This window comes from Rutilus rutilus (assembly GCF_951802725.1).
Source record: "Rutilus rutilus genome assembly, chromosome: 1".
Lineage (NCBI taxonomy): Eukaryota > Metazoa > Chordata > Actinopteri > Cypriniformes > Leuciscidae > Rutilus > Rutilus rutilus.
The window spans coordinates 18,139,829-18,166,744 of NC_140209.1; the positions used below are offsets into that span (position 1 = coordinate 18,139,829).

At 39.3% G+C, this 26,916-nt stretch overlaps 1 protein-coding gene across 4 annotated transcripts; it reads right to left on the bottom strand.

The window, feature by feature from the left end:
• Positions 1 to 2,198: 2,198 nt before the first annotated feature.
• Positions 2,199 to 26,433, bottom strand: LOC311291584 (GTPase IMAP family member 8-like). 4 transcript variants are annotated; one of them, XM_084410681.1, is made up of 4 exons: positions 26,309 to 26,425; positions 8,576 to 9,128; positions 4,232 to 4,882; positions 2,199 to 3,331 (listed from the first exon to the last, which is right to left on the bottom strand). In XM_084410681.1, the coding sequence occupies exons 2-4, from the start codon at positions 8,706 to 8,708 to the stop codon at positions 2,334 to 2,336; spliced, it is 1,782 nt and encodes a 593-aa protein (XP_084266807.1). In that variant the 5' UTR covers positions 8,709 to 9,128; positions 26,309 to 26,425; the 3' UTR covers positions 2,199 to 2,333. The 4 variants fall into 4 exon arrangements, with proteins under 4 accessions (XP_084266807.1, XP_084266809.1, XP_084266808.1 ...); XM_084410683.1 differs by lacking the exon at positions 8,576 to 9,128 and having other exon boundaries at positions 26,309 to 26,433; XM_084410682.1 differs by lacking the exon at positions 26,309 to 26,425 and having other exon boundaries at positions 8,834 to 9,045.
• Positions 26,434 to 26,916: the final 483 nt, after the last annotated feature.

A 26,916-nucleotide genomic window follows, 5' to 3' on the forward strand; every position in this document is an offset into this window, starting at 1 on the left:
CAAAGAGAAAAGGTGATGTAATGGCGTTGGTTGTGTTTTAACATAATCTTTATTTCACAATCATTTGACCTGAATCACTGAACTCATAGAGTCCAATTTATGAGTTAGGTGAACTATATTAATTATAGCAGCACTGGCCTTGTACGGCATAATATTTTTAAACTTTTACAATGTAAGGCAAATAATTTCTAAAAAGTTTCTCTTACATAAAAAGGAGACACACAGACATCAATAATCAGCCTGTGAATCTCAACAATGGTGACATTTATAAATCATGTTGCAGTGCATTCTGGGTTCCACCAATCAAAACTCATTCATGGCTCCCATCATGCATTGCTGCATGAATAAATAATGAGCTTATGATCAGAGGTGATCTGTTCGTCACCATTGCTGAGATTCATACGCAAAATCTTGATGTGTGTGTGTGTGCCTAAAAAAAAAAAAAACATATATTTATTTATTTTTTATTATTGATTTGATCATTTTGATTTCATTGAAAAGGCTAAAAATATTATACTGCTGTAATTAATAAAGTTAACTTAACTATTGGACTCTATATGAGGTTCAGTGATTCAGGTCTAATGATTGTGAAATATGATTATGTTAAATCACAACTAACACCATCAGATCATCTTTTCTATTTGTTCATCTGGCTGTTATAACTCATGTACAGCAGCCGAACAAAACTTAAAGTAAATGATTTAAGGTCAAGAGCCCAACTAAAACACACACTGATCTCCATAATGGTGACTTTAATTATGGTTTTCTCCTTCAGTGATTCTGCTTGTTAACACCAGGTGTCTTCAATGTTGGCAATAAAAGATATTTTGTAAATTTTACTCATTTTAAATGGTTAACTTTTAAGGAATTCATTTGATTAATTATTACTCAATTCTAATTTGTTAAATTTAATTAATAATATTGCTTGTAATCTGTTGCCTCATTTTTATTAATTAGATATTAATAAAATCAATGTATTCTTTTTTACAGTGTAGGAGATAAATGTCTGATGCTTTTGTTGGCTTAATTAAAAAAAAAAAATAAAGTTGTTATATCCCACTATATGAATCTACCAAAAACACACCACCACAGACAGGATGCCCAACATAAGGATAGAAAATGAATTGAGAGATATAGACTGTGTTTTTATAAAGTACGTTTGTTATGGCAAGAGAAAAAAGATCAGTTTTTTTCAGATGATGATACAATTATCAAGTACTGATCTGAAGTTTTTGAGTATATGGATGATGTGCATCTGTTAATTTATTGCTATTAGTTATTACAGTCTTGTGAAACTGCTTGTTACTCATGTTATCCAGTAATACAGAAGGATTTCTTTAAAAATAAAAAAATAAAAATAAAAAAAACATCAGAAAGCTTGATAACAGTCAAACACAGACTTCAAGAATCAGCGAATGAATCTCAACAACGGTGACAATTAACAAAATATTCATATAATCTGAATATCATAAAAATGGAGTCACAACAAAAACAACAGCTAAAATAAAAGCAAATAGTCAGAATAGTAGGAATATTCAGCTGCATAATTAATTCATGCCGCAATGCATGCTGGGAGTCATGGATGAGTTCTGTACTATGGTAGCACCCAGCATGCATTGCAGCATGAAGCTTTTGATTGTCACCATTTTTGAGATTCATGTGCAGATTCTTGATGTCTGTGTGAGTCTGGTTGGGGGTCAAGATGCTAAATAAAGGTATTAATAATTGCAATTTTGCTGATTTCAAATAAAACATCAACACCAAAACATGTTCATTCTCAATAAGAGCTTATGTAGTTGTCTGGCAGAAAAAAGCCAATCTAGTTAGTATAAACTACTGAAAACCAGTGTGAATGTTAAGTTTGAAAAAGACAAGTGGCATGACATGATTGGCTGCCAAAAAGCACCTGTTAATCTTTAAGATTTTTTAAATACATTTTTTATTTATTATTTAAATTGATTGTATTATTTATTTTAGAACTTTTCATGGAATACCATATAAAATATACTTATTTTTTCATAAACAAAAATCGCCGTCCAACCAGCGCTATTCTATCCAAAGTTAAATTTTAACACACATTGAGTGCTAAATATCTACACAAAACCAAAATTAAATTTAATAATTTGGTCAAATCCAAATTAGCCAGATATCAGTTATCATGATTAGAAGATCTGGCTTTTTTCAAATCATCTCAGATGTATTAAGCAAAGTACGACGAACAGACACTGATCTTAAGTCAGATCATCAACACTCATCTGACTCTACATCCACCCCCCTCTCTCTCTCTCTCTCTCTCTCTCTCACACACACATTATTTATCATTTTTGAGTCTCTCACTGTACTTTGCACAGCTTCTGTTTTGCTAGTGTTCGTGTAGCTTTCATTGCAAGTCCTACTGCTTTCCCACGACTGATTCCTTTCCTCTCAGCTTCCTTTATTGTGCTCTCTTTCTCTTCAAGGGTCACCTCCTTCTTCAGGCCTTTGCGTATTTCTGATACATTCACATTATGGTAACTTAGAAGATCTTCTATGAATGTGTCAGAACAAGATTGTTTAGCTTCTTGTCGTGACTCCTCTACTAAACGCCAGAATATTTTCTGCCATTCTGTCTGAGTGACCGGTTTGTGCTCCTGTTTGTGCTGTTTCACTTTCTCATCTAGTTTCTGCTTCTGAATCTCCTGAATGTGTTTTTCTGTTTCATCAAACATGTCATTTTTAAAGTGCCCTCCATTTTCTGCCACCATCATTTCTAATTTACTGAGCAGATCTTTGAATTGTGGGAAACTGGCAGACTCATTATCCAGACAGAAGAATCGGTTTCCACAACTCTCTACAAGGTCTTTAATATCTGGATCACCATTTTGTAGATACTCTTCAATTGTTTTCTTTCCTTTCTTTAACTGATTTTTGTGAGTGAAGACGATCATGGAATATTTTGGCATCTGTTCTCCGAACACTTCTTTAAGTTTCTTTATTGTATTTTTGTCCTCCTCAGTGAATCGACCCACTTTAATGACAATAATAAAAGCATGTGGCCCAGGAGAGGATAATGTTATGCATTTTACTAATTCAGGAATAACCTGCTCTTGACTGAGTTTAGTATCATAAAGTCCAGGTGTGTCGATCACTGAGATCTCTTTACTAAACCTCACTGTAGTTTCTGCCTGACACTGTTTCGTCTGAGACTTTGAACTGGCTGTAGATTTGAACACGTTTCTGCCGATGATGGTGTTTCCAGTGGCACTTTTCCCAGCTCCAGTTTTTCCCAGCAGAACCAGTCTGATCTGGTCTTTCCTCTCAGGAATCTCATCAATCTTCTCTGGACATCTATCTGAAAATAAAACAGAAAAATCGAATGAAACTAAGGCAGAAAGATCAAATCCCTGATCTACGGAAGCCCTGAACCACAGAGTAAAAAAAAAAAAAAAAAAAAAAAAAAAGAAATCTAAAATTACGAGATTAAAGTCGAAACATTATGAGAATAAAGTCTTAATTTTTTGTGAATAAAGTCAAAATATGGTGAATTTGTTGCTATACCAACATGCCATTACCATTTGTCTTGGGACATTACAAAATAGGCTATAGCACTGCACTGGACTTTACAGGCAAAAACAATTTTCAGACTGGATGGAGGTAGCCAGCTTTATATATAGATGAGCATTAAAGTTTGGACCAGGATTGTGGTGCTCGTCTATAGGCAACGCCATCTGGGTCGAGAACACTTAACCGTAACGGTACTGTCTCCCTCTTCACCGTAAATCCTTTCTGGATAGATTTGAAATGCATTGCTTTTTATATCAGTTTGTGGATTTTGTGACAGTGTTAACAAAGCACATAATTTGTTACAAAAGAAATCATATTCAATAAAGATCAGATAATATAGTGTTAGAGTGCATTGAGAACATTGCACAGTATACTGTGCTCATAAGTTACCTGGTGTTAAATTTAACACAGCTCAGTTTTCATATTGGAACCACCAGCAGTGTGTTAAAAGTAACACTGAAGCAGTGTTAGAGTTAATTCGATACTTAAGTGATTAATACAGTAATGATTGTTTGATAATTTAAGTAATTTGGTGACTACGAGTAGAATCACTGAAGAAAAGAGAAACACAAGAACTACAACTGACTTCAACCACATTTAGATGAAACCAACTGAAAAGACATTGGTTGTGTTAGATTTAAATTTAAAGCATTTACAGATGCTCCAAATTATTACAATAAAAACTTACAATTACAACTGACAGTAGTCTCCTTGTGTTCACTCCTCTTCATTTGCTCCTTGATAAATATCCCATCGTTCTTCATCACCATTCCTTCAATCTTCTGCAATAGTTCTGGGACCTGATTACCAAGTTTTCTCTTGTTATTAAAAGAGTGAAACTTTCCTCCACATTCAGTCACCAGTCGCTGGAGATCCTCATGATCTTGATTTTTTAGATGTTCCTCAATGCTCTCATCCAGATCCTCTAGTTCATCTCCATGTGTGAACAGAATCATTATGTACTTGTGAACTTCAGGACCAAATAAAGCTTTATTATAATCCAGGATCTCTTCCTCATTTTCCACAGGTTTATCTAGAGGAACGGTGATTAGAACTGCACTGAGACCTGCTGAACATCGCGAGACCAGCTGATCCTTCATTTTCTCCAGCTTCTCTTTATTCAGATCTGGATCCAGTAGATCTGGAGAATCAATCACATACACCTGCTTCTCTCCTATCTGTGTTTTACCCTCACACACTTCAGACTCATGATTTTTAACTTTAAACTTTTTTTTCCCCAGTATAGAGTTTCCAGATGAGCTTTTCCCAGAACCCTTCCTGCCCATTAGAAGAATCCGGATCACTGGAACATCTGAACTGGAGCTGATCGCTGACATCTCTGAAAGATACAATAAATATGTGGAATAAGATATAGGTCAAGGTAATTCTTCTCATGACAGGTGTCCAAGATATGAACAGAACAAGATGTACACAGCAAAATCCCTGTGTTAAATTAACTCTGCTCAGAATACATTTGGTCCCTCTCTAAAGAGAGTTAAAATAACTCTGAATCTGTGTTAAAGTTAATGAGATACTTAAATAATTAATTAAGTGATGATTGAGCATTAGTGATGAACACCTGCTGTAAACTATTAGAATCGCTGAATGAAAGAGAAACAGAACTACAATTGACTTCCAGACACAGCCACAGAAATTGAATCTCTGAAGATCTCAGCAGAGGAGGATTAAACAACTGCACAAACATCATTACCATCTTAAGTTATTAATAACCAGATTGCCTTTATTTCTGTCATTTGTCTACAGAAGTTATTATTGAGAATGAACAGAGGTTTAGATGTTGACAATTTATTGAAAATGTTTGGTCACCATTATGGTGATTAGTGTCTCATTTAGTTGGGCAGTTTGACTTTTAGCTTCGACTTTAAGTAAAAGTTTTTTTTTTTAAACAGTTTTTCCAAAACACATAATTTGGTTCAAAGAAAGCCAGAAACAGAAATAATCAGGTGATATAGTTTTCCACAAGATAAAGTACAATAATTCACTACTCTCATCAGTGACCAAAAGTGGTTATTTGTTGTTAATAGATTATATTCACTAACAATAAACTATTGCAACAGATAACACATTCAGAATTTAGACTATTAAATATATTGTAGAAATAACTTTTATTTTTATATACAAACATATATCAAGAATCAGCATATGAATCTCAACAATGGTGACATGTTGCATGCCGCAATGCATTCTGGGAGCCATGCTGTTTATACTATTATGGCTCCCAGCATGCATTGCGGCATTAATCATGTCACCATTGTTGAGATTCATTTGCTGATTCTTGATGTCCGGGGTTTTTTTTTTTTTTTTTTTTCACATAATGTTTTGTGATAATCTATTAATATCAATAAACCACTTTCAGTCAGTGATGAGATTAGTGCATTATTCTCCTTTATGTTGTTGAAAACTATATCACCTGATCATTTTTGTTTCCGGCTTTCTTTGCAACAAATTATGTGTTTATGTGTGATAATCACTGTTACAAAAACCACAAACTCAAAAAAAAAAAAAGGGCAAAAGTCAACCTGCCCAACTAACTCCTCAGAAGAAGAGTGAGGCTTATTTTGAATAGCGACTTATTCCAGCCGTGGATACAATGAGTACGTTTTTATTTACATTGGTTGGACTATTTCCAGATTTCTATTTGGATATATTTTTAAAATGCAATTTATTCCTGTGATGTCAATTATTACTCCAGTCTTCATATTACTTCAGTTTCACATGATCCTTCAGAAATCATTTTAATATGCTCATTTGATGGTCAAGAAACATGCCATGTAGTATTATTATTATGAATGTTGAAAACAGTTGTGTAAAAAAAATGCAGGATTCTTTGATGAATAGATGAATAGTTGATCAAAAGTAACGGTAAAGAAGACATTTACAATGTTAAAAAAATCTTTCTATTTCAGATAAATGTTCTTTTGAACTTTCAGTTCATCAAAGAATCCAAAAAAAAAAAAAAAAAAAATAGTTTTCAATAGATAATAATCAGAAATGTTTCTTGAGCAGAAAATGAATGATTTCTGAAGGATCATGTGACACTATAGACTGGAGTAAAAATGCTGAACATGTTTATCACAGGAATAAATTGCATTTTAAAATATTTAAATAGAAAATATTTATTTTAAATTGAAACAATAAACAGTTTTTGCTTTATTTTGAATCAAATAACCCTTAATCGCTGTTAAAAAAGGATAACACTTAAGATGTTTGGGGTCATTTTGACCCCAAACTTTTAAAGAGCGATTGCATAAGGAAATATACATTTTTTAAATGGAAAACTATATATCATTTTTTTTATTTACTTCTCAACTATACATTTATGCTGTGTTTTTGTGGAAATTTTGAAGTTTTTTACCTATTTACTGCACAATTACATAACTAGGCCATAAATTGGTTCATGAAAAAAGATTTTTTAAAGAAAAAATCACTTAAATGATGATCTTAATTAAATCTAAATAGTTTTTGGACATTGCTCTATGTGTTAGGGATAGAATACTGACATCTGCTGGTTTGTGGAAAAACTTTAGAAATTATAATTAAAGAAAGAAATTGCAATGACCACATATATCCAATAGAGGGCCAAAGAGACTCATTCATTTTCACTTCATTTTTTCTTGATACTTAAACTTCTCCTCACAACTTTATGATATATATTTTGTGAATATTTATTTCAACATTTTGAAATACATAAAAAATATGTCGTTTTGTCAGAGTTATAATTTGTTGTTGTTTTCTGATATATTTTGAATTATCTTGCTTTTGCAAATTATTATACATACATTTGCAGTAACATTACAAGTCACCACTATGACATGACTGTAATGTGTGTGTGTGTGTGTGTGTGGGGGGGGGGGGGGGGGCAAGCTCGTTCCATGTTGCATATGTGACATTTTTCAGATTTATGCCAGTTTAGTTGATTTTATTTGCCAATTTCTATAAAAATGCTCTCTGTTGCAGTGACATACGTGTGTGTTTGTGTGTGTTTGTGTGTGTGTGTGTATGAGATAGAAAGTTCATTCCACTTTGGGTTTATGCTCTAGGACCAGACCTTTATTTAAATGTAAATTTTTTTAGATTTATGCCAGTTTTGTTTATTTTATTTGCCAATTTCTGTAAAAATGCTCTCTGTTGCAGTCACATACATGTGTGTGTTTGTGTGTGTGTGAGTGTGTGTGTATGAGATAGAAAGTTCGTTCTACTTTTTATTTATGCTCTAGGACCAGACCTTGGTTTATTTGTAAAAAATTTCAGATTTATAATGGATTTACTTTTATTTTTTTGACAAACAAAATTTTAAAAAGTCATTTTTTTCATTTTCCCATTCATTTTCAATGTGGGGTCATTTTGACCCCAAACAGCTTAAATGGTACTTTTTTTTTTACACACCTTTAGAACAACCAAATCAAGCCCAGTTTTTTTGTGCATGTTTAGATAGATTATTTAGGAAAAGTCACAGAGTTTCATGCCCCTGAGATGAAGGTAACACTTTTAAAAAATGAAGGAAAAGTCCATTGGGGTCATTTTGATTAAGGGTTAAATGCAGCCTTGGTGAGCAGAAGAGACCTCTTTTAAAAAAAAAATACTGAACTAAAAAATTTTAACGATAGTCTAGGTCTTAAGGTTTTTAAGTAAAGTCTTTGTGTAAAGAAAATGTATAGTCAGATTAGCCTACTTATTTTAACTTAAACTTGATTTTGTGAATAAGCTACAAACAATACATTCAATCATTAAGTCTCCTCACATTCATTCTCTATAGTTCCCTCATTCCTCATTGATATTCCCAGTGGAGAGTCTTTGTCTCTTCAGGTGTGAATCACAGCATTATTCATGATGTTTCATGCTCCCTGCATACAGCCATTCTGACAATTAAGTGTCTTACAAAAGTTAAATGACTATATAATTGATATTGTTTGACTATATTGTTTTTTGCACATATTTTGTATTTTTATTGTATATTGGTGCTCCCCGCGATGAACAGATGTCGATCGCTACATCGGAAGATGGGTCAGACCTCTCTGCGGATGCCGACTCGGCGCCGCTACCTCCTTCGGGTGTGTCAGCAGTGCCCGAGACGGACCCGGAGATGATGGCCATGCTTTCCCGGGCCACCAACAGGATCGGGCTCGTGTGGAACCCTCCACCATGTCCCGAGCCCTCGAGGCTGGACGATTGGTATCTCAGGGTGGCGCGCGCTGGTTCTCAGCAACCCACCCCAGTGCCTTTCTTCCTGGAAGTGCGCGAGGAGGTTACGGGGACGTGGACCACACACCTTTTACTGCCAGAAACCTTCCGGTGGCTCCTCCTCCCTCACCACCCTTGATGGCAGGGCAGCTAAGGGATACACGCATATCCGTCAGTGGAGCAGGCCGTTGCTATGCAGCTGTGCCCTAACTCCACTTGGCGCAGAGAACCAGGGCCTGTAAGTAGGGATGGGCGATATATCGCACGATATTGTTATGCGCATCTCATCAGTAAAGCCGGTTCCTTGATTAGTAGTAAATCGCCATCACCTGTTTTCAGATGGAGCGGTGTTAAATTAACACTCCTGGGGCTGGGAGTGTACACTGTAAAAAAGAATACATTGATTTTATTGATATCTAATTAATAAAAATGAGGCAACAGATTACAAGCAATATTATTAATTAAATTTAACAAATTAGAATTGAGTAATAATTAATCAAATGAATTCCTTTAGAGGTAACCATTTAAAATGAGTAAAATTTACAAAATATCTTTTATTGCCAACATTGAAGACACCTGGTGTTAACAAGCAGAATCACTGAAGGAGAAAACCATAATTAAAGTCACCATTATGGTGATCAGTGTGTGTTTTAGTTGGGCTCTTGACCCTTAAATTATTAACTTTAAGTTTTGTTTGGCTGCTGTACATGAGTTATAACAGCCAGATGAACAAATAGAAAATGTGATGTAATGGTGTTGGTTGTGTTTTAACATAATCATTATTTCACAATCATTTGACCTGAATCACTGAACTCATAGAGTCCAATTTATGAGTTAGGTGAACTATATTAATTATAGCAGCACTGGCCTTGTACGGCATAATATTTTAACTTTTACAATGTAAGGCAAATAATTTCTAAAAAGTTTCTCTTACATAAAAAGGAGACACACAGACATCAATAATCAGCCTGTGAATCTCAACAATGGTGACATTTATAAAGCATGTTGCAGTGCATTCTGGGTTCCACCAATCAAAACTCATTCATGGCTCCCATCATGCATTGCTGCATGAATAAATAATGAGCTTATGTTCAACTGTTCGTCACCATTGCTGAGATTCATACGCAAAATCTTGATGTGTGTTTGTGCCTAAAAAAAAAAAACTAAATAAAACATATATTTATTTATTTTTTATTATTGATTTGATCATATGGATTTCATTGAAAAGGCTAAAAATATTATACTGCTGTAATTAATGAATAATATCAAGCAGGCTTCTCTCAGCGTTTCATACTGACGAAGGGGGCAATTTCAACTATATTCCAGCAAGCGGTAAGTAGTGATTTAATATGGAAGTAGCGATCACTCTTCACATCGTTCGTTTCTCTTAGTAGGATGAAAATAATCTTACTTAAACTGTGATTAATATACAGAAAGTGATCAAAGAACAATCCCTTTCCAATCGCCCAAGCTATCAATCACACAGCGCGAGTTTATCTGGACACTTGCCAAAACTCGTTATGAAATCAATGACGCTGTTACACTGCACAACGAAGCTCTTACTGTATTTATATGCCTCATGTTTGCATTGGTGAAATCATTAGTGAGTGCAGAAACTGCGTTGCAATGATAAGATCTTTCACGCGATCAACAGGCTGTCATCTGCTCAGTGCTCATAACTGCAACCTTTTATGTGATTGTAATAGATCTAAATACTTAAAAAACTTCTCACGATTCGTTAATCCAGATAGCTGTAATAGTAAAAACGTATAATAGCTGTAATAGTAAAAGTTTTCCAGATAGTTCCACATTTAATGCCATATATTTCATATGCAAGCATGTCAGCCAATCACAGCAGAGGGCGTTTACACTGAAGTCTCACAGCAGACACGCCCCTTCAAACAGAGTGTTCAAACCAGGGAATGAAATCAGGCTAGGAAATATGCCTTTTATTTCTAAATTATAACAATTTTTGATCTAAAAAACATACTAACATTATAAGGGCACCCCTGGAAACATTATTAAATAATAAAAATAATCCATGGAATGGGACCTTTAAATGAAGTAATCTGAATATCTATTGATCAGAACAATGTTTATTAAATATTTTGAATTATAAGTAAAGTACTGATAATCATAGGCTGAAGAATCACAAAACTGCTGCTAACAAGTTAAACCAAACTATCTCAATAAATTTCCTTTTTTTCAGATCACAGCATGATTATGTCACAACTAGGGCCGGGACTCGATTAAAAAAATTAATCTAATTAATTAGAGGCTTTGTAATTAATTAATCGAAATTAATCGCATTTTAATTGCATATAAATTAGGGCTGTCAATCAATTAAAAATAATTGTGTTGAACATGTTATTGAAATAATGTTCAAATGTTCAAAGGGTGAGCATTTAAATAATTGTGCCTAGCAAATAATCAATACAATACAATTGAACATTATTAAATTATTGAACATTATTAAATTATACATTTGATATTAAACATTAAATTATAAACATTTACATTTGCTTTACAGGTTTTTAACATTACTTCGAAAATGCTGAAATTTAAAGTTTGAGATGTTTTTCATCTGTTTTAGAAAGTATTTTTAGACTTTTGTTTTTTCAGAATAAAACTTGTTTTACAATCTTGAGCATGTGTTATATTTTTATTAAATGTGTTTAATTAAGCCATTGCTGCAAGTAATTTGACAGTTAACAATATTTTAGTGTACAGTTAATCACAAATTCAGTCAGCATTGTCATGACTCATTATCCCATGATGAAAGCCAGGTAATACGGTGAAACAACGTCACGATATCAACGTTGATTCAATTTGCAAAACCGAAGCATAATTCATCATTGGTTCAACAACGTCGACATACAATCTTTATTCACCCATATTGAAAGAAGAGACGGTGAAATAACGTCACGAAATCAACAATGAAACAACGTCACGATTTCAACGTTGATTCGTTTTGCACAATCGAAACATAATCCAACATTGATTCGACCTTGGTCCCTTACGTTCACCGGTGAATCAACGTTGAAATGCCGGCTGTTTTTTATAAGTAAATGTTCCAATCAATGATCCAGGCAGCGCCAGCGCGTTCTCGTCTCCCTCCTTCATTTTACAGTCGAATTGTGGCTAGAACGGCTCCAGGTTCAAAGGTCAATACGGAATGGATTAATCTGCGTTATTTTTTTTTAACGCGTTATTTTGTCTCAGATTAATTAATCGAAATTAACGCGTTAATGTCATGGCCCTAGTCACAACATAACCAACAATATCAGATCACATCTTACTTTGTTCATTTAACTGTTAGAAATCAATAACAGCAGACAAACAACAGTAAAAATTAAAGTAATCATATAATGGTCTAGAGCCCAACTAAAGCAAACACCCATCACCTTAATGGTAACTTACAATTTGTGATTTTCTCCTTCAGTGATTCTGCTTGTTAACATCAGGTATTTTCAATAATGCTCAATAGTCACTTAATTAATCACTTAATTATCACATTAACTTTAACACTCTTGAGTGTGGACTCATATACACTCCCAGCCCCAGGAGTGTTAATTTAACACCGCTTCATCTGAAAGCAGGTGATGGTGATTTACTACTAATCAAGGAACCGGCTTTACTGACGAGATGCGCATAACAATATCGTGCGATATATCGCCCAGCCCTAGTTTAAAGGTTTCAATGATACCTTAATTATTTAAGGTCAGTGTTGTATAAAGTACTAGAAAGCAATACTTGAGTAAAAGTACAAGTATCATACTAGAAAAAGACTATGATAGAAGTGAAAGTTACCTTTTAGAATATTACTTAAGTAAAAGTCTTAAAGTACACTGTTAGACCTTACCAGGTTTTTTACAGTAAAACACTGTTAATTGTACAGTTTTTTACTGTAATCTAGTTTTTTTTTTTTTTTGTAAAAATGCACTAAATTCTAATTCAAGTTAACTAATTACATTTGCAGAAACCGACTGCCTTAAATTGACCAACTGTCATTTAAATGTATTAACTAAAATTTATAATGCATTAATAATGTGAGCAAAGTATTACTGTGAACTTATTTCATTTAAGACCACTAAAAAACTATTTTAAAATACTTAAAAAGACTTCCACTGGACCAGAAACTACACAGTCACCGCTATGCTATGCTAGCGGCGGTAATAATTAATATATACAGAAAAAATCTGAAAACTAGACATGTCCAGGATGATTGTGACATCATCACAAAAGAATAAAAACACCTGATCAACTTCCTCTTGACTTGTTCTTGCCCTAACAAATGTGCTTTATAAACTCACTGTTACAGCAGTCAGAGAGAGATGAATGGTAAGAAGTCCCGGGACAAGAGACCAACTAAAGCAAATACTGATCTCCATCATGGTGACAACAAACTTTATTATTAACTCAATCTCTGTTAATTCTCAACAAGAACTTTTGTACATGTATGAAAGAAATAATCGTAAACTGGTTTCACACTCAGTGTTGCTGGAAGTCAGTTGTAGTTTTTGTGTTTCTCTTTTTTCTGTTCTTGTTTGTCTCTCTCCTTCAGTGATTCTGCTTTTCAGGTGTTCATCAGTTTCTCAATTCACTCACTTCTTTTCATTCAAGTGGACTTTATTAGTGAACTAGGGAATAGTGTATGAGGATATAGGGTACGATTGGGAAAACAGCCAAATTGTAGTGCATTTTTACAGTAAAGAACTGTACAATTAACAGTAAATTACTGGCTACAAGATAGGCATTAATTTTTCTCCAGAAAAAAAAATCTCACCTAATGCTGTAAACATACAGTGAGCCCTATCAGCTGGTAGTATTATTTAGGGTTAAAAATAATTCAAATAAAATATAATGCGTTTTTTATCATAATTACAACTTTATTTAATGATATAAGTAAAAATATAATAAATATGTAATATAGTACATAGGGCTGGGCGATTTAAATCGCGATATTGTTATGCGCATCTCGTCAGTAAAGCCGGTTCCTTGATTAGTCGTAAATCGCCATCACCTGCTTTCAGATGGAGCGGCATTTACTACAAAGAGCCGTAGTTAACTGACAAGCTGAGCCAAATCACATCAATATCGCGGACGTATCGCCAGCGATTTTCAATGTGATATGGCTCAGCTTGTCAGTTAACTACGGCTCTTTGTACACAGCAAAACCTCCAGTGTTAAATTAACACCGCTGGGAGTGTATGAGTCCACACTCAAGAGTGTTTAAGTTAATGAGATAACTAAGTGATTAATTTAGTGATGATTGAGCATTATTGAAGACACCTGATGTTAACAAGCAGAATCGCTGAAGGAGAAAATCGCAAATTGTAAGTTACCATTATTGTGATGGGTAGTTGCTTTAGTTGGGCTCTGAGCCTTTCATGTGTTGGCTATTTTAGATTTTGTTTGACGGTTGTATCTGAGTTAAAACTGCCAGTTGAACAAAGAATAAAAAGTGATCTGCGTTGGATATATTATGACAATCATCATTTGAACTTGATCACTGAGCTCGTTAAGATCCTTCTTTCTGAATTCGATTTATGTTGTTGGTTAATGCATAACTTTGAATCTAAATAAATGGCCAGAATTTTTGATATAATATAAAGGATTTCTTAAAAGTTTTTAAAAGAAAAATCATTCTTTTAGGCACACACAGATGTCAAGATTCAGTCTATGCATCTCAACAATGGTGAGGAGCAGAATATTCAATGAGGAAAAGTAAATTACATAGACAATTCAGATCATAATTTATTCATACCGCAATGCATGATGGGAGCCATTAATGAGTTGTGATTGGTGGCAGCCACTGCAACATGCTTTATTATTGTCACCATTGTTGAGATTCACAGGCTGATTATTGATGTCTGAACATCTTTTTGATCAGATCAATGTTAATTAAATATTTTGAATTATAAGTAAAGTCCTGATAATCATAGGCTGAAGAATCACAAAACTACTGCTAACAAGTTAAACCAAACTATCTTAATATGTTTCACTTTTCAGATCACAGTATGATCATGTCAAAACATAACCAACACTATAAGATAACATTTTACTTTGTTCATTTAACTGTTATAAATCAATAACAGCAGACAAACAACAGTAAATATTAAAGTAAACATATAATGGTCTAGAGCCCAACTTAAGCAAACACCCATCACCTTAATGGTAACTTACAATTTGTGATTTTCTCCTTCAGTGATTCTGCTTGTTAACATCAGGTGTCTTCAATAATGCTCAATCATCACTAAATTAATCACTTAATTATCTCCTCAGCCCTAAATGCCGCTTCATCTGAAAGCAGGTGATGGTGATTTACTACTAATCAAGGAACCGGCTTTACTGACGAGCTGCGCATATCAATATCGCGATTTAAATCGCCCAGCCCTAATAGTACACATATTTAGCTAAATACTCTCTATAGCTGTTTTTTTTTCTAGCCAACTAACGTGCTATAGCCTATATTATGGTCATCAAATGGCTTTCCTGAGGTAAATGTTATGTGACATAATTGTTCTCCAGCTGTTTTACTGACCCTTTTCGCGGTTGAAAAACACTGATTGATCGATATTATGTATGATGAATATACATTTCGGTAAGTTGTACTGTTTCTTTTAACATTGTTCATTCGTGTTTATTTACTATTAGCTAGTAGAGATGATCGGTTCACGTGCGCTAGGGATCTGTCACGTCACATTTACAAGCGCCAAAACGCTATTTATTGTTTTAATTTCGTAATAAAATTGACAGAATCTGAGAGCTGAGATTTTTTTTAATATCATAAGTAACCTGCTCTGTCTAGTCTGTCGGTCTCCGTGTCCTCTTTGCTTCGCGATTTGTCTGTGCGTGAGAAAATGGATGTGTGGCGCGTGAGCGTGTGAAAAGTGTCAATTGCGTGAGTCTCACGGTGAATGCGTGAGAGTTGGCAGCTCTGCGTCAGGGTGGTCGTCTACGATAACGGGAGGTCCTCCAGTAGGTGCTCGTGCTTCCATGGCGGTTTCAGTTATGCTTCCTCCTCCTTTGGCATGGCAACAAACAACCATTACGCTGAAATAGAGTGCGTGCCGTGCGGAGCGTGTGTAATGCAATCTAGGAGCAGTGATTCGCCAAACCTCCCTTATTGCAGTCGCACACATTTCTTCTGATTTTATTTTGTAGTAACGAGTAACGAAGATGCTTAGTGGAAATATATCGGAGTAAAAGTATACATTTTATCTAGGAAATGTAGTGGAGTAAAAGTGAAAGTTGAAATAAATTTAAATAGCGAAGTAAAGTACAGATACGTGAAATTTCTACTTAAGTACAGTAACGAAGTATTTGTACTCCGTTACATTACAACACTGTTTAAGGTAGATTTTAACTTATCACTATATTTGAGTAGCCTTGAAATAAAGGAAATAAAAGTTTTGTCACAAGGGTACTGTAACGGTCACCAGCTGGAGTGCCCTTGAGAACCACCAGAGGGCACTCCACACCAGACTCTCACGTTCACTCACAGACTACATCTCCCATCATTCTCTGCCTGGACTCATCAGCACTCATTATCACATTCACCTGTATCTTATCTTCTTGTTTAGTTCACCCCATATAAGCCTGGTTCACCCCATCACTCACTGTGACGTTTTGTATGTTGTTGCACTGCACTTCTGAGCGTTTCCCCTGGTTTTCATGTCTCTTGGTTTTTGGATTTCTTGCCCTGTTCTCTGGATTACTCTTTTGCCTCTGACCCCTGCCTGTTTTGTTTATTTGTTTGTTTGGACTGCCTTCCTGTGCTTGACCCTCTGCTTGTGTTTGATATTGATTCTGGATTACGCCTTAAAATAAAGCTGCATTTGGATCTCACGTCTGTGTCTTGGAGCAGTTTGTAACAGATACAAATATGTACCCTATGCCAAGGGTACAAAAGCTGTACCATTGAGGGTACAGCCCCAGTGACAAGCATGTCAGTGTGTCTAAATAAAAGTATTTTGATCAGAATAAATTTTAATAAATCTTTTGGATTATATTGAAAATGCTGAAAATTGTATGTTGTAGATTCACAGGCCTGCTGTAATCAACAAGGTAAACCTTATTCTAAATGAGTTTGGTGTTTCAGATATCAACATGATGATTATGTCAAAACATAACCAACACCATCAGATCACCTTTTTTCTTTGTTCATCTGAGAGTTGTAACTCACTTGTGTGAGAAAACGAACAGTATTTATATCGGTTTTACCTCTTGTGTTCTGGCTTAGTCTGCGCAAAGCGCCGGAAGCACATGCGCCCTCAGATCACTTGGACGTGGTTGTGTACAAGAGGTAAAAACGATATAAATACTGTTCGTTTTCTCACACAAACCACTCGTTTCGTGTCTTAGGCCATCAATGTGTATTATGATGGGGAATTGTTTAATTTGGACTTCTCTGTGCATGCTCTTTGAGGTGGTGACCATAGACCTGCATTACTGACAGACAAGAACGGTTTGACCTAAAAATATCACAGTTGAAACTACTGCGGAAACAAAGACACCTACATCTTGGATGCCCTTGAGGTAAGCTAAAACATACCAAAATTTAATTTCAAAGTGAACTATCCCTTTTATTATCTCATTAACTTCAACACTGCTTCATTGTTCATTTAACACTCTTGAGTGTGGAGACAAATAAACTCCCAAGAGAGTTAATTTCACACTGGAGTTTTTGCTGTTTGTGCTGAAATGCTCCTCCTCACTGTAGATAGTTAGCGCCTGCACCATCATAAGAGTGTTTGTTCAATAAACTTCATTCATTGTGTCAATAATAATCTCCCACTGATGCTGTACAGCCCAGCGGGCACCTTCATGTCAAAATGACGTCAAGAAATAGGTCAAAAATGAAAGTCATATTGACGTCAAAGTTTCGATGTCAATTTGATGTCAAGATTTTGACCTAGAGCTGCTGATGTCATTCTGCCAAACAAAAAGGTGAAATGCATGGCTGTACACTTATTACCAGCTTCACTTAAAGCTAACCAGATTTACTTTATTTAATTTCTGGTTTAATGAAATCATATTTTGTACTTTAAGGTCACCATGATGGTGGTTAGCATTTGCTTTAGTTGTGCTCTTGACCCTTGACTCTATAATATAACATTTTCTCTGGCTGCTATAATTGTGAGTTTATAAAGCACATGTGTTGTAGCAAAAAAAGCCATGAGAAAATGAGATCAGGTGATGTTGGTTGATTATTGTTGATGACATCATCATGTCTGAATCTCTGATCTTATTCAGAGGCTAATGTTATATAGGATTTGTGTTTTTTATGTTGTATTATAATAGACTCCATTTAATTTTACAGCATGAGAGCAGTGATGTTTATCAAATAATATAAAGGATTTTAAAAACATTTAGTGCATTAAAGTTTTTCCTCTACATTATTACTTAGACATCAATAATCAGTGTATGACATAGACAGTAAAAGAAATGGACACAGCGACCCCATTGGATTCAACGGAGACAAAGTGAAGCCAATTAGAAACTCTTTACTTCCTGGGGGTCCAGCGTACTGCGCAGACTCAAACTGAGCTCGACGACGTAGATGTGACGTGAGCAAACCGTCTGTCTTCTAGTAGCTGTGCCAAGATCAATCTGAATCATTACCTTCCGAAACTCGCAGAGACGGAGAGCGTGAGTAGGAGCTGTCCATGATCTTGGAGCAGGAGAAACTTTTTGTAGGTGTTCTGATTAATTACTTTGTCATTTTGCCTCGACGTCCTCCCGATTGCCCGCGAGCTTCTCCTCCTGTCCATACGGTAATTTCCTACTGTGCGACAGAGAGTCGCGTGGCTGTGACGCAATCGTTAGCCTACTTTTACAAAAACTGCTTCTACAGGGCCGTAACGTAAGCTACAAGGTAATGGAGACTTTTATACATTTTCGTGTTTCTTTAGAAATAAATAATGGACAAATGGAGTCTTTAAACGCCTCAGATGTGAAGTTATTCGCTGTCAAAGTGACGCCAAAATGAATGGGAGTCAATGGGATGCTAACTGCAGGTGGGGTTCCGCAAGCCAATGGCGGCGCCCGGGGTAGCTTCAAAATAATACAAATCCCTGCCCCCCTGGTGTATGACTCTCAACAATGGTGACAATCAATGAAATGCTTCATACTGCAGTGCATGCTGGGTACCACCAATCAAAACTCAACCTTATCTCCCAGCATGCATTGCAGCTTTAATAAATTATGCAGCTGGAGTTGATCTGATTATCTGGATATTTTGTTTGATTGTCACCATTGTTGAAATTCAACAAGTAAGTACATCTAAGTACTGCAATAGATATAAGGTTTTTGTGCACTAAATAGTTTTTAAAAAAACAAGTATATTATTTGATAAAACTGCTACACGTGTTGTAGAATCAAATGACTTCTATTATGAATAAAACAGTTCTAAAACCACAAGTCCTATATAATCAAAGCATTAGACACTGAATAAAATCAGGAATTCAGGCATGATGATGTCATCAACAATAATCAACCAACATCACCTGATCTCATTTTCTCATGGCTTTTTTTGCTACAACACATGTGCTTTATAAACTCACAATTATAGCAGCCAGAGAAAATGTTATATTATAGAGTCAAGGGTCAAGAGCACAACTAAAGCAAATGCTAACCACCATCATGGTGACCTTAAAGTACAAAATATGATTTCATTAAACCAGAAATTAAATAAAGTAAATCTGGTTAGCTTTATGTGAAGCTGGTAATAAGTGTACAGCCATGCATTTCACCTTTTTGTTTGGCAGAATGACATCAGCAGCTCTAGGTCAAAATCTTGACATCAAATTGACATCGACACTTTGACGTCAATATGACTTTCACTTTTGACCTATTTCTTGACGTCATTTTGACATCAATGTTGATGTCATATTGATGTTAAATTGACGTCAAGGTGCCCGCTGGGAGAAATAATTAACAGCAACAGATAAACAAAGCCTATATTAAAGCACCTCAGTCCAGTTTGAAGCTTGAAGCTTATTTTAGAAGCTATTTGATTCTCAGATGGACTTTATTAGCAAAAAGCAAATCAAAAGTGCATTCAGCCTAATATCAGATCAATTCACATCCATCATTACAAGTTTCTCTGGTAGTAGGGAGTCTCTCTAACAAGTGTTTTCTATAACGTACTTGGTTACTTACGTAACCTCGGTTCCCTTAGAGATAAGGGAACGAGTACTGCGTTGCAAACGCTGTGGGAAAACTCCTTTTCTCGAGAATATTGAAGCCTTTATTTTAAAACGCATTGCTGCAGCATAAGCGAGAGCATCAGGCTCGCGCGAGCTAGCTGATAGGCTATGCTGCATGCAACTGCACGAACCAATGGCGAGAGAGCAGAGGCGCACGAACCAATCAGAGAGCTTGGCGCCCTGCCATACTCGAGCGCGCCAAACAGGGCGTGGCAGAAGAGTATAAATACAGAAAAATCTCGCCATAAAACAGGTCTAATCGACTGAACGAAAATACCTGATGTTCGAGGATAGCACGGCAGGGCAACGCAGTACTCGTTCCCTTATCTCTAAGGGAACCGAGGTTACGTAAGTAACCAAGTACGTTCCCTTACGAGAACGTTCTCTCGTACTGCGTTGCAAACGCTGTGGGAACACTTTTTAAAACGCCGTGCTAAGTCTCGTGGCTACTCTAATCCAGGAATTTCCGGGATAGAAAGTAGCCAGAATACCACAGACCAGAACATCGGGTCTAAAGATACTTGGTGTGTACATAGGCTAGGGCGAAAGGGGCCAGCCCATGTAAAGTTCCCATACAACTTAGAAATTTAACCCGGATCGGAGAGCCGAGGTTAGATTGAGAGAACCCGTGCTTGTAAAGCAGGGACCTCTAAGTTATAAAATCTCGCAAATGTGGACGGAGCTGACCAGCCTGCCGCCGCACAAATGTCTTCAATAGAGACACCACTAGTCCAAGCCCACGAGGAGGCGATGCCTCTCGTGGAGTGAGCTCTGACACCCATGGGGCAAGGAAGGCCCAGTGAGGTGTATGCTAAAGCAATAGCATCAACTATCCATCTGGATAGCGTGAGTTTCGTGACCGGCAACCCTTTGGTTCGGCCCCCGAAACAGACAAAGAGCTGTTCGGACTGCCTAAACGAGGCCGAACGCTCCAAGTATAATCTCAACGCTCTAACAGGGCAGAGCGTATGAGCATCACTGTCTTCTCCCGAAACTGGGAGGGCCGACAGCGAAATTACCTGCGCTCTGAACGGAGTAGAGAGCACCTTAGGCACGTAACCGTGTTTTGGCTTCAAAAGGACTTTAGAGTCGTTGGGGCCAAACTCAAGACAGGAAGCGCTTATGGAAAGCGCATGTAAGTCCCCTACTCTTTTGACTGACGCCAGTGCCAGTAACAGAGCAGTTTTCAGGGAAAGGGACTTTAGGTCCGTGGACCCCAAGGGTTCAAAGGGGGGTCCCTTGAGGGCCCGTAGAACCAGAGAAAGATCCCAGGCCGGCACCGAGGGAGGCCGAGGCGGGTTGAGCCTCCTGGCTCCTTTAAGGAAGCGAACAATAAGGTCGCATTTTCCCAGAGAAGAGCCAGCCACCAAAACGTGAAAAGCCGCGATGGCTGCCACGTAAACTTTGAGTGTGGACGGGGAACGTCCCGCGTCCAACAGCTCCTGGAGAAAGGAAAGAACCAACGGTACTTCACAAGAGTGAGGGTCGAGGTTTCGAGCCTGACACCAGCTGGAAAACACTGACCATTTAAGGTGGTAGAGACGTCTAGTAGACGGAGCTCTAGCCTCCAGAATAGTATTCAGGACGCCCTCTGGGAGGTCCTGGGGTAGCCGTTGAGCGGCCAGGCATGAAGGGCCCACAAGTCGGGACGGGGGTGCCATATCCTTCTGTTCGCTTGAGCCAATAAGTCGCTCCTCAGAGGAATTGGCCAAGGGTCTGAAACTGACAGCTGCATCAGCTCTGGGAACCAAGATTGGGACCGCCAGAGAGGAGCTATCAAGAGGATCGCACACCCCGTGTTCCTGATCCGTTCGATGACCTGAGGCAGCATCGAGACCGGAGGAAACGCGTAAAGGGGACGATTGGGCCAGTCGTGGGCCAGCGCGTCCTTTTTCTTCGAAAAGAAGATTGGGCAGTGACAGTTGTCTTCTGAGGCGAAGAGGTCTACCTCTGCCTGTCCGAAGATTTCCCATAATAGGAGAACTGTCTGGGGGTGGAGAGACCATTCCTCTGGGGGAACGTTGCCCCGAGAGAGCATGTCTGCTCCTGTATTCAACGTGCCCGGCACGTGAGCTGCTCTGAGCGAGCGCAGATTGGTTTGAGCCCAAAGTAGCAGCTGGGTAGCTATGGCGAGCAGATTGCGGGATCTGAGACCGCCCTGGCGATTTATGTAGGACACCACTGACATGTTGTCCGTCCGGACCAAGACATGGTGTCCTGCCAGGTGTGGAAGGAAGGTTTTTAGGGCCAGAAAAACTGCTCTCATCTCGAGGCAGTTTATGTGTAGGCGTTTCTCCGAGCTCGACCAGAGGCCGGAGGCAGGCCTGCCCTCGTACAGGGCTCCCCAACCTGAGTTGGAGGCATCTGTCGAAATGACCCTCCTTTCTGAGACCACTCCCATGCTCACGCCCTGCTGATACCAGCTGGCGTTCATCCAAGGGGCCAGTGCTAGAATGCAATGCTGGTCCACCCTGATGTTCAGGATACCTGTACGCCAAGCGTGAGGGGGTACCCGAGGTGCTAGCCACAGCTGAAGAGGACGCATGCGCAGTAGACCTAGTTGGAGTACTGAAGCTGCCGAAGCCATAAGGCCCAAAATCCTCTGATACGTTCGAAGGGGTACATGAGTGCCCTTCGTGAACGACGCGGCGAGCTGTTGGATTGAGAGAGCGCGGGTAGAAGTGGGCCACGCTCTCATAAGTACGGAGTCTAGAACTGTTCCCAGGAACGTAATACGCTGACTGGGGGACAGAATACTCTTGGAGAAGTTCACCCTGAGCCCCAGGCATTCTAAATGACTGAGAAGCCAGGCTTTGTGAGTATTGGACTCCGCCTCTGACTGAGTCAAAATGAGCCAGTCGTCGAGGTAGTTCAGGATGCGCATTCCCCGCTGTCTCAGGGGGGAGAGAGCTGCATCCATGCATTTCGTGAACGTACGAGGTGCCAGTGCCAGTCCAAAAGGTAGAACTGTGTACTGGTATGTCTGCCCCTCGAAGGCGAATCTCAAGAATGGCCTGTGGTGGGGGTTCACTTGGATGTGAAAGTACGCGTCTTTTAGATCCACTGAAAAGAACCAATCGCCTGGGCGAATTTGCGCCAGGATGTGTTTGGTTGTAAGCATTCTGAACGGCCGTGTCATGAGGGCTTTGTTCAGATGCCTGAGATCTAAAATGGGTCTTAAGCCGCCGTCCTTCTTCGGAACGAGGAAGTAACGGCTGTAAAACCCTGACTCGCTTAGTGCAGCGGGAACTCTCTCGATAGCCCCCTTTGCCAGCAGACCCTGTACTTCGGTGCGGAGGACATGAACTAGTGTGCTCCTTACTGAAGTTTGAATAACCGCTCGAAAGCGTGGTGGTCTGCGGGAGAACTGAAGCGAGTAACCGCGCTTTATGATGTTCATTACCCACTCTGAGACTCCGGGTATGGCCTGCCATGCCAGAGCCCGATGAACCAGAGGTATGATCATATCTGAAGACTGAGCGCCCGGAGACGGGGGCTCGACTAGACATGAAAGTGAAATTTTGCTCGATTTGTGCTTTTTGTGGGTCGCTGTTAAAACAGCGTTTGTGTGCAGAGGTGCATGACAGATAGCAGGCCCTATTTCTGCATTTAAAACTACTCCAGCCGCCTGAACTGAAGAGGGGGCTGTGAGCGGTGTTCGAGCGATCTTCGGGGCTGGTCCGGCCGCGGCGGGACATGAACCCCTCTTTCTGCCGGTTAGGACGGCTTCTTCGGCTCGAGGTCGAGCGTGAGCTTCGGTCTGGGTCCCTGGCGCTTAGGGAAAGGGTAACGTTTCGCTGGCTTTAAGCGCTGACCGGTCTCAGCCGCTGGGCGGGGCTGATGAACCTGAGGAACTGACTTCTCTGGCCGCGGCGCGCTCTTGGGACGCCGTGAAGCCGAGCTGGAGCGTTTGGGGAGAAAGTGCTTCATAGCACTAGAAGCCTTCTGTGCTTCGGTGAAGCGCTCCGCGAAGCCATTGACAGATGGGCCGAAGAGACCAGATGTGGAGATCGGAGAGTCTAAGAAGGCGGTTCTATCTGCGTCCTTGATCTCCGTCAAGTTAAGCCACAGGTGGCGCTCAAGCACAATCAAACTGGCCATGCTGCGGCCGAGAGCTTGAGCGGTGGTCTTCGTGGCCCGAAGCGCCAAGTCTGAAGCGCTACGGAGGTCTTTCAGGGTGTCCGGGAGAGGGCCTGACTCATCCATGGAGCGGAGGAGTTTGGCCTGGAACGCCTGAAGTGTGGCCATGGCGTGAATCCCCGAGGCAGCTTGGCCAGCGGTGGCGTAGGCACGGGCGGCCAAAGCTGAAGTGGCCCTGCAGGGCTTAGACGGCAGCGTCATCTTAGACCTCCAACTGCCTGCAGTGGGAGGACATAAATGGACGGCGACCGCTTCTTCGATGGGGGGAAGAGACACGTAGCCATTCTCTTCAGCGCCGTCGACAGAGGAGAGCGTGTGAGAAGCGGAGGCGCGCGTTCGCGCTGAAAAGGGCGCGCGCCAGCTTTTAGTGAGCTCCTCGTGGACCTCCGGCAGAAAAGGAGCGGCGCGCTGACGGGGGGCCTGTTGGCGGCCCGGCAGGTACCACTCGTCGAGGCGGCCTCTTGCAGGTTCAGCTGGGGAAAGCCAGTTGAGTCCTAGTTCGTCAACAGCGCGAGACATGACACGGAAAAGTTCGGCGTCGATGTTCGCACGTGAGTCAGGACGATCGCTCAGAGAAGAGGGGGCGGGGTCCACAGAGCCCGACCATTCCTCGCTCTCGGATGCCGCCACAGAAACAGCGTCATCCTCATCCGCCGATCCGCCAAAAGAAACGAGTCCCGCCGCTTCGAGAGAGGGGCGTTGGTCGCTTCTCGCGAACAGAACCGGGGATTGGGAGGCGGGTGAAGCACGCGGGGAGAGACCCGGCGTGAGCTCTTCAACCTCACCGCTTTCGGGGATCCTCTGATCTCGTCGCTTCTTCCTACGGGGCTCGTGGGGCGCCGAAGACGGAAGTGAAGCGGGTTCGCCCTCTGAAGTAGCGAGGGCGAGACGTGACCGGAGAACCGCCATGGTCATGCTGTCGCAGTGTGGACAGCCGCCTTTAGTGAGCGCTGCCTCGGTGTGCTCAGGACCGAGACAGACCGCGCACAGTGTGTGTCTGTCAGACACATGCAGGGAAACCCCGCAGGACTCGCAAACAGACATTTGAAACAACGCTGTTCGCGCGCTGTGAAAACAGCGGTATGCTCTTTTAGATAGTGCAAAAAGGATACTCGTCGGATGCCACAGGGAAACGCTCAGCCGGCGATCTGCGAGGATGATCTGCCAAAACCTGAAGCTGTTCCGCTGAAGGGCTTCTCAACGACGAGCGGCTTCTCTCTGGAGATTTCAGCGAAGAGGTGAGTCTCGAAGCTGAAGGAGATTAGATCTGTTTTATGGCGAGATTTTTCTGTATTTATACTCTTCTGCCACGCCCTGTTTGGCGCGCTCGAGTATGGCAGGGCGCCAAGCTCTCTGATTGGTTCGTGCGCCTCTGCTCTCTCGCCATTGGTTCGTGCAGTTGCATGCAGCATAGCCTATCAGCTAGCTCGCGCGAGCCTGATGCTCTCGCTTATGCTGCAGCAATGCGTTTTAAAATAAAGGCTTCAATATTCTCGAGAAAAGGAGTTTTCCCACAGCGTTTGCAACGCAGTACGAGAGAACGTTCTCGTAAGGGAACAAGTGTTATCTTTGTGACAAGTCACAACAAGCATATGAAAATGCTTGATAGAGAGCAACTATAGAGAAAAAAACATACAAATATCTCTTATTTATAATGTAAGTGATGAGATCCACATTGACATAGTAGATTAATACAAAATTGTTAAGCATATGATGCAGCTTTACAATGGATGTTGTATCAACTAATGGCTCCTCCAACTCCAAAGAGATTATTGGAGCAAGTTTTACAAGAAACCCCTAGTTCAGTTTTCCTACTACAAAATGTCACGTTTGATTCAACATGTTACTTGCAGTTTCTTTGTAATTATTTGTGAAATTTACTAGCAATTTCTAAATGAAAATATTCAAAATGAATCCTACAACATTTTTTTTTTCCAGTTCACAGACACAACAATGCCATAAAGAGCGATGTTTCATAAATGTGACGTCATGTGAAGTTCAAAAACTTCTCTAGTTTTACAAAGGATTTTGTCCCAGTATTCTGATTCCCGTCGAAGTCAGAGGACCAAAAACTTCACAAAGAAGATTAACCCAAACATCATTACATACAATCTATTAGAAGTCAAAATGTGAAAGTGAAATATTCAAACTGGACCATTTCTGGGGGAAAAAAAGACAAACAAAATATATATATCAAACATGCTACATACCTTAAGCGAATCCTTGACTAAAATAAACAATGAAAGCTGAAGGATTTTCGTCCCAAAAGCTGCTTGTTGTAGACTGAGAGAGCGTTGTCAGCTTTAATGTGTGAGACAGATACTGATAAACATGCAGGGAGGAGCGTTACTGAAATATGAGCTAAACTGAGCTGAGGGAGGAGTGACTGTGACGCATTTATAGGAGCCAAGGTTCTTGACATTCCTTTGTCACTATTTTTTGTCACAGTATTTCCTTTCCAGATTTACTTCTGTTAAATGTGTAGCAAATTAGCTAAAAATAAATATTATAAATCAATCATAACTTATAATAATTATTATGTTAATTAATTATGAATATTTGCATCAGTTAATAGAATTAATTTAATGTAGTAAAATTTATATTACAATCAATCAACCTGTTTGTCCCGTGAACAATCAGTGTTTATTGTCCATTAATTCTAAGATATATTCATTTCCGGGGGCGGGAAATGTCTTTCTTACTACTAAGTACTACTAAGAGCCTGTAATCAAAATCTAAATCATAAAATAAACTTTGTTGCAAGCAGAGAATCAGAACCAAATACGTATTGCGCACAAGTTTTATTAACTAAATCACA

Excerpts from the sequence above, each read along its gene's own strand:
- LOC311291584 (XM_084410681.1), bottom strand. The coding sequence starts at position 8,708 with ATGGTGGAGGGTTCCACACGAGCCCGATCCTGTTGGTGGCCCGGGAAA. Across the intron at positions 4,883-8,575 it reads GAGTCGGCATCCGCAGAGAG|AGATGTCAGCGATCAGCTCC; the intron begins GTCTGACCCATC and ends TGTATCTTTCAG. Across the intron at positions 3,332-4,231 it reads GACTACTGTCAGTTGTAATT|ATAGATGTCCAGAGAAGATT; the intron begins GTAAGTTTTTAT and ends TTTTATTTTCAG.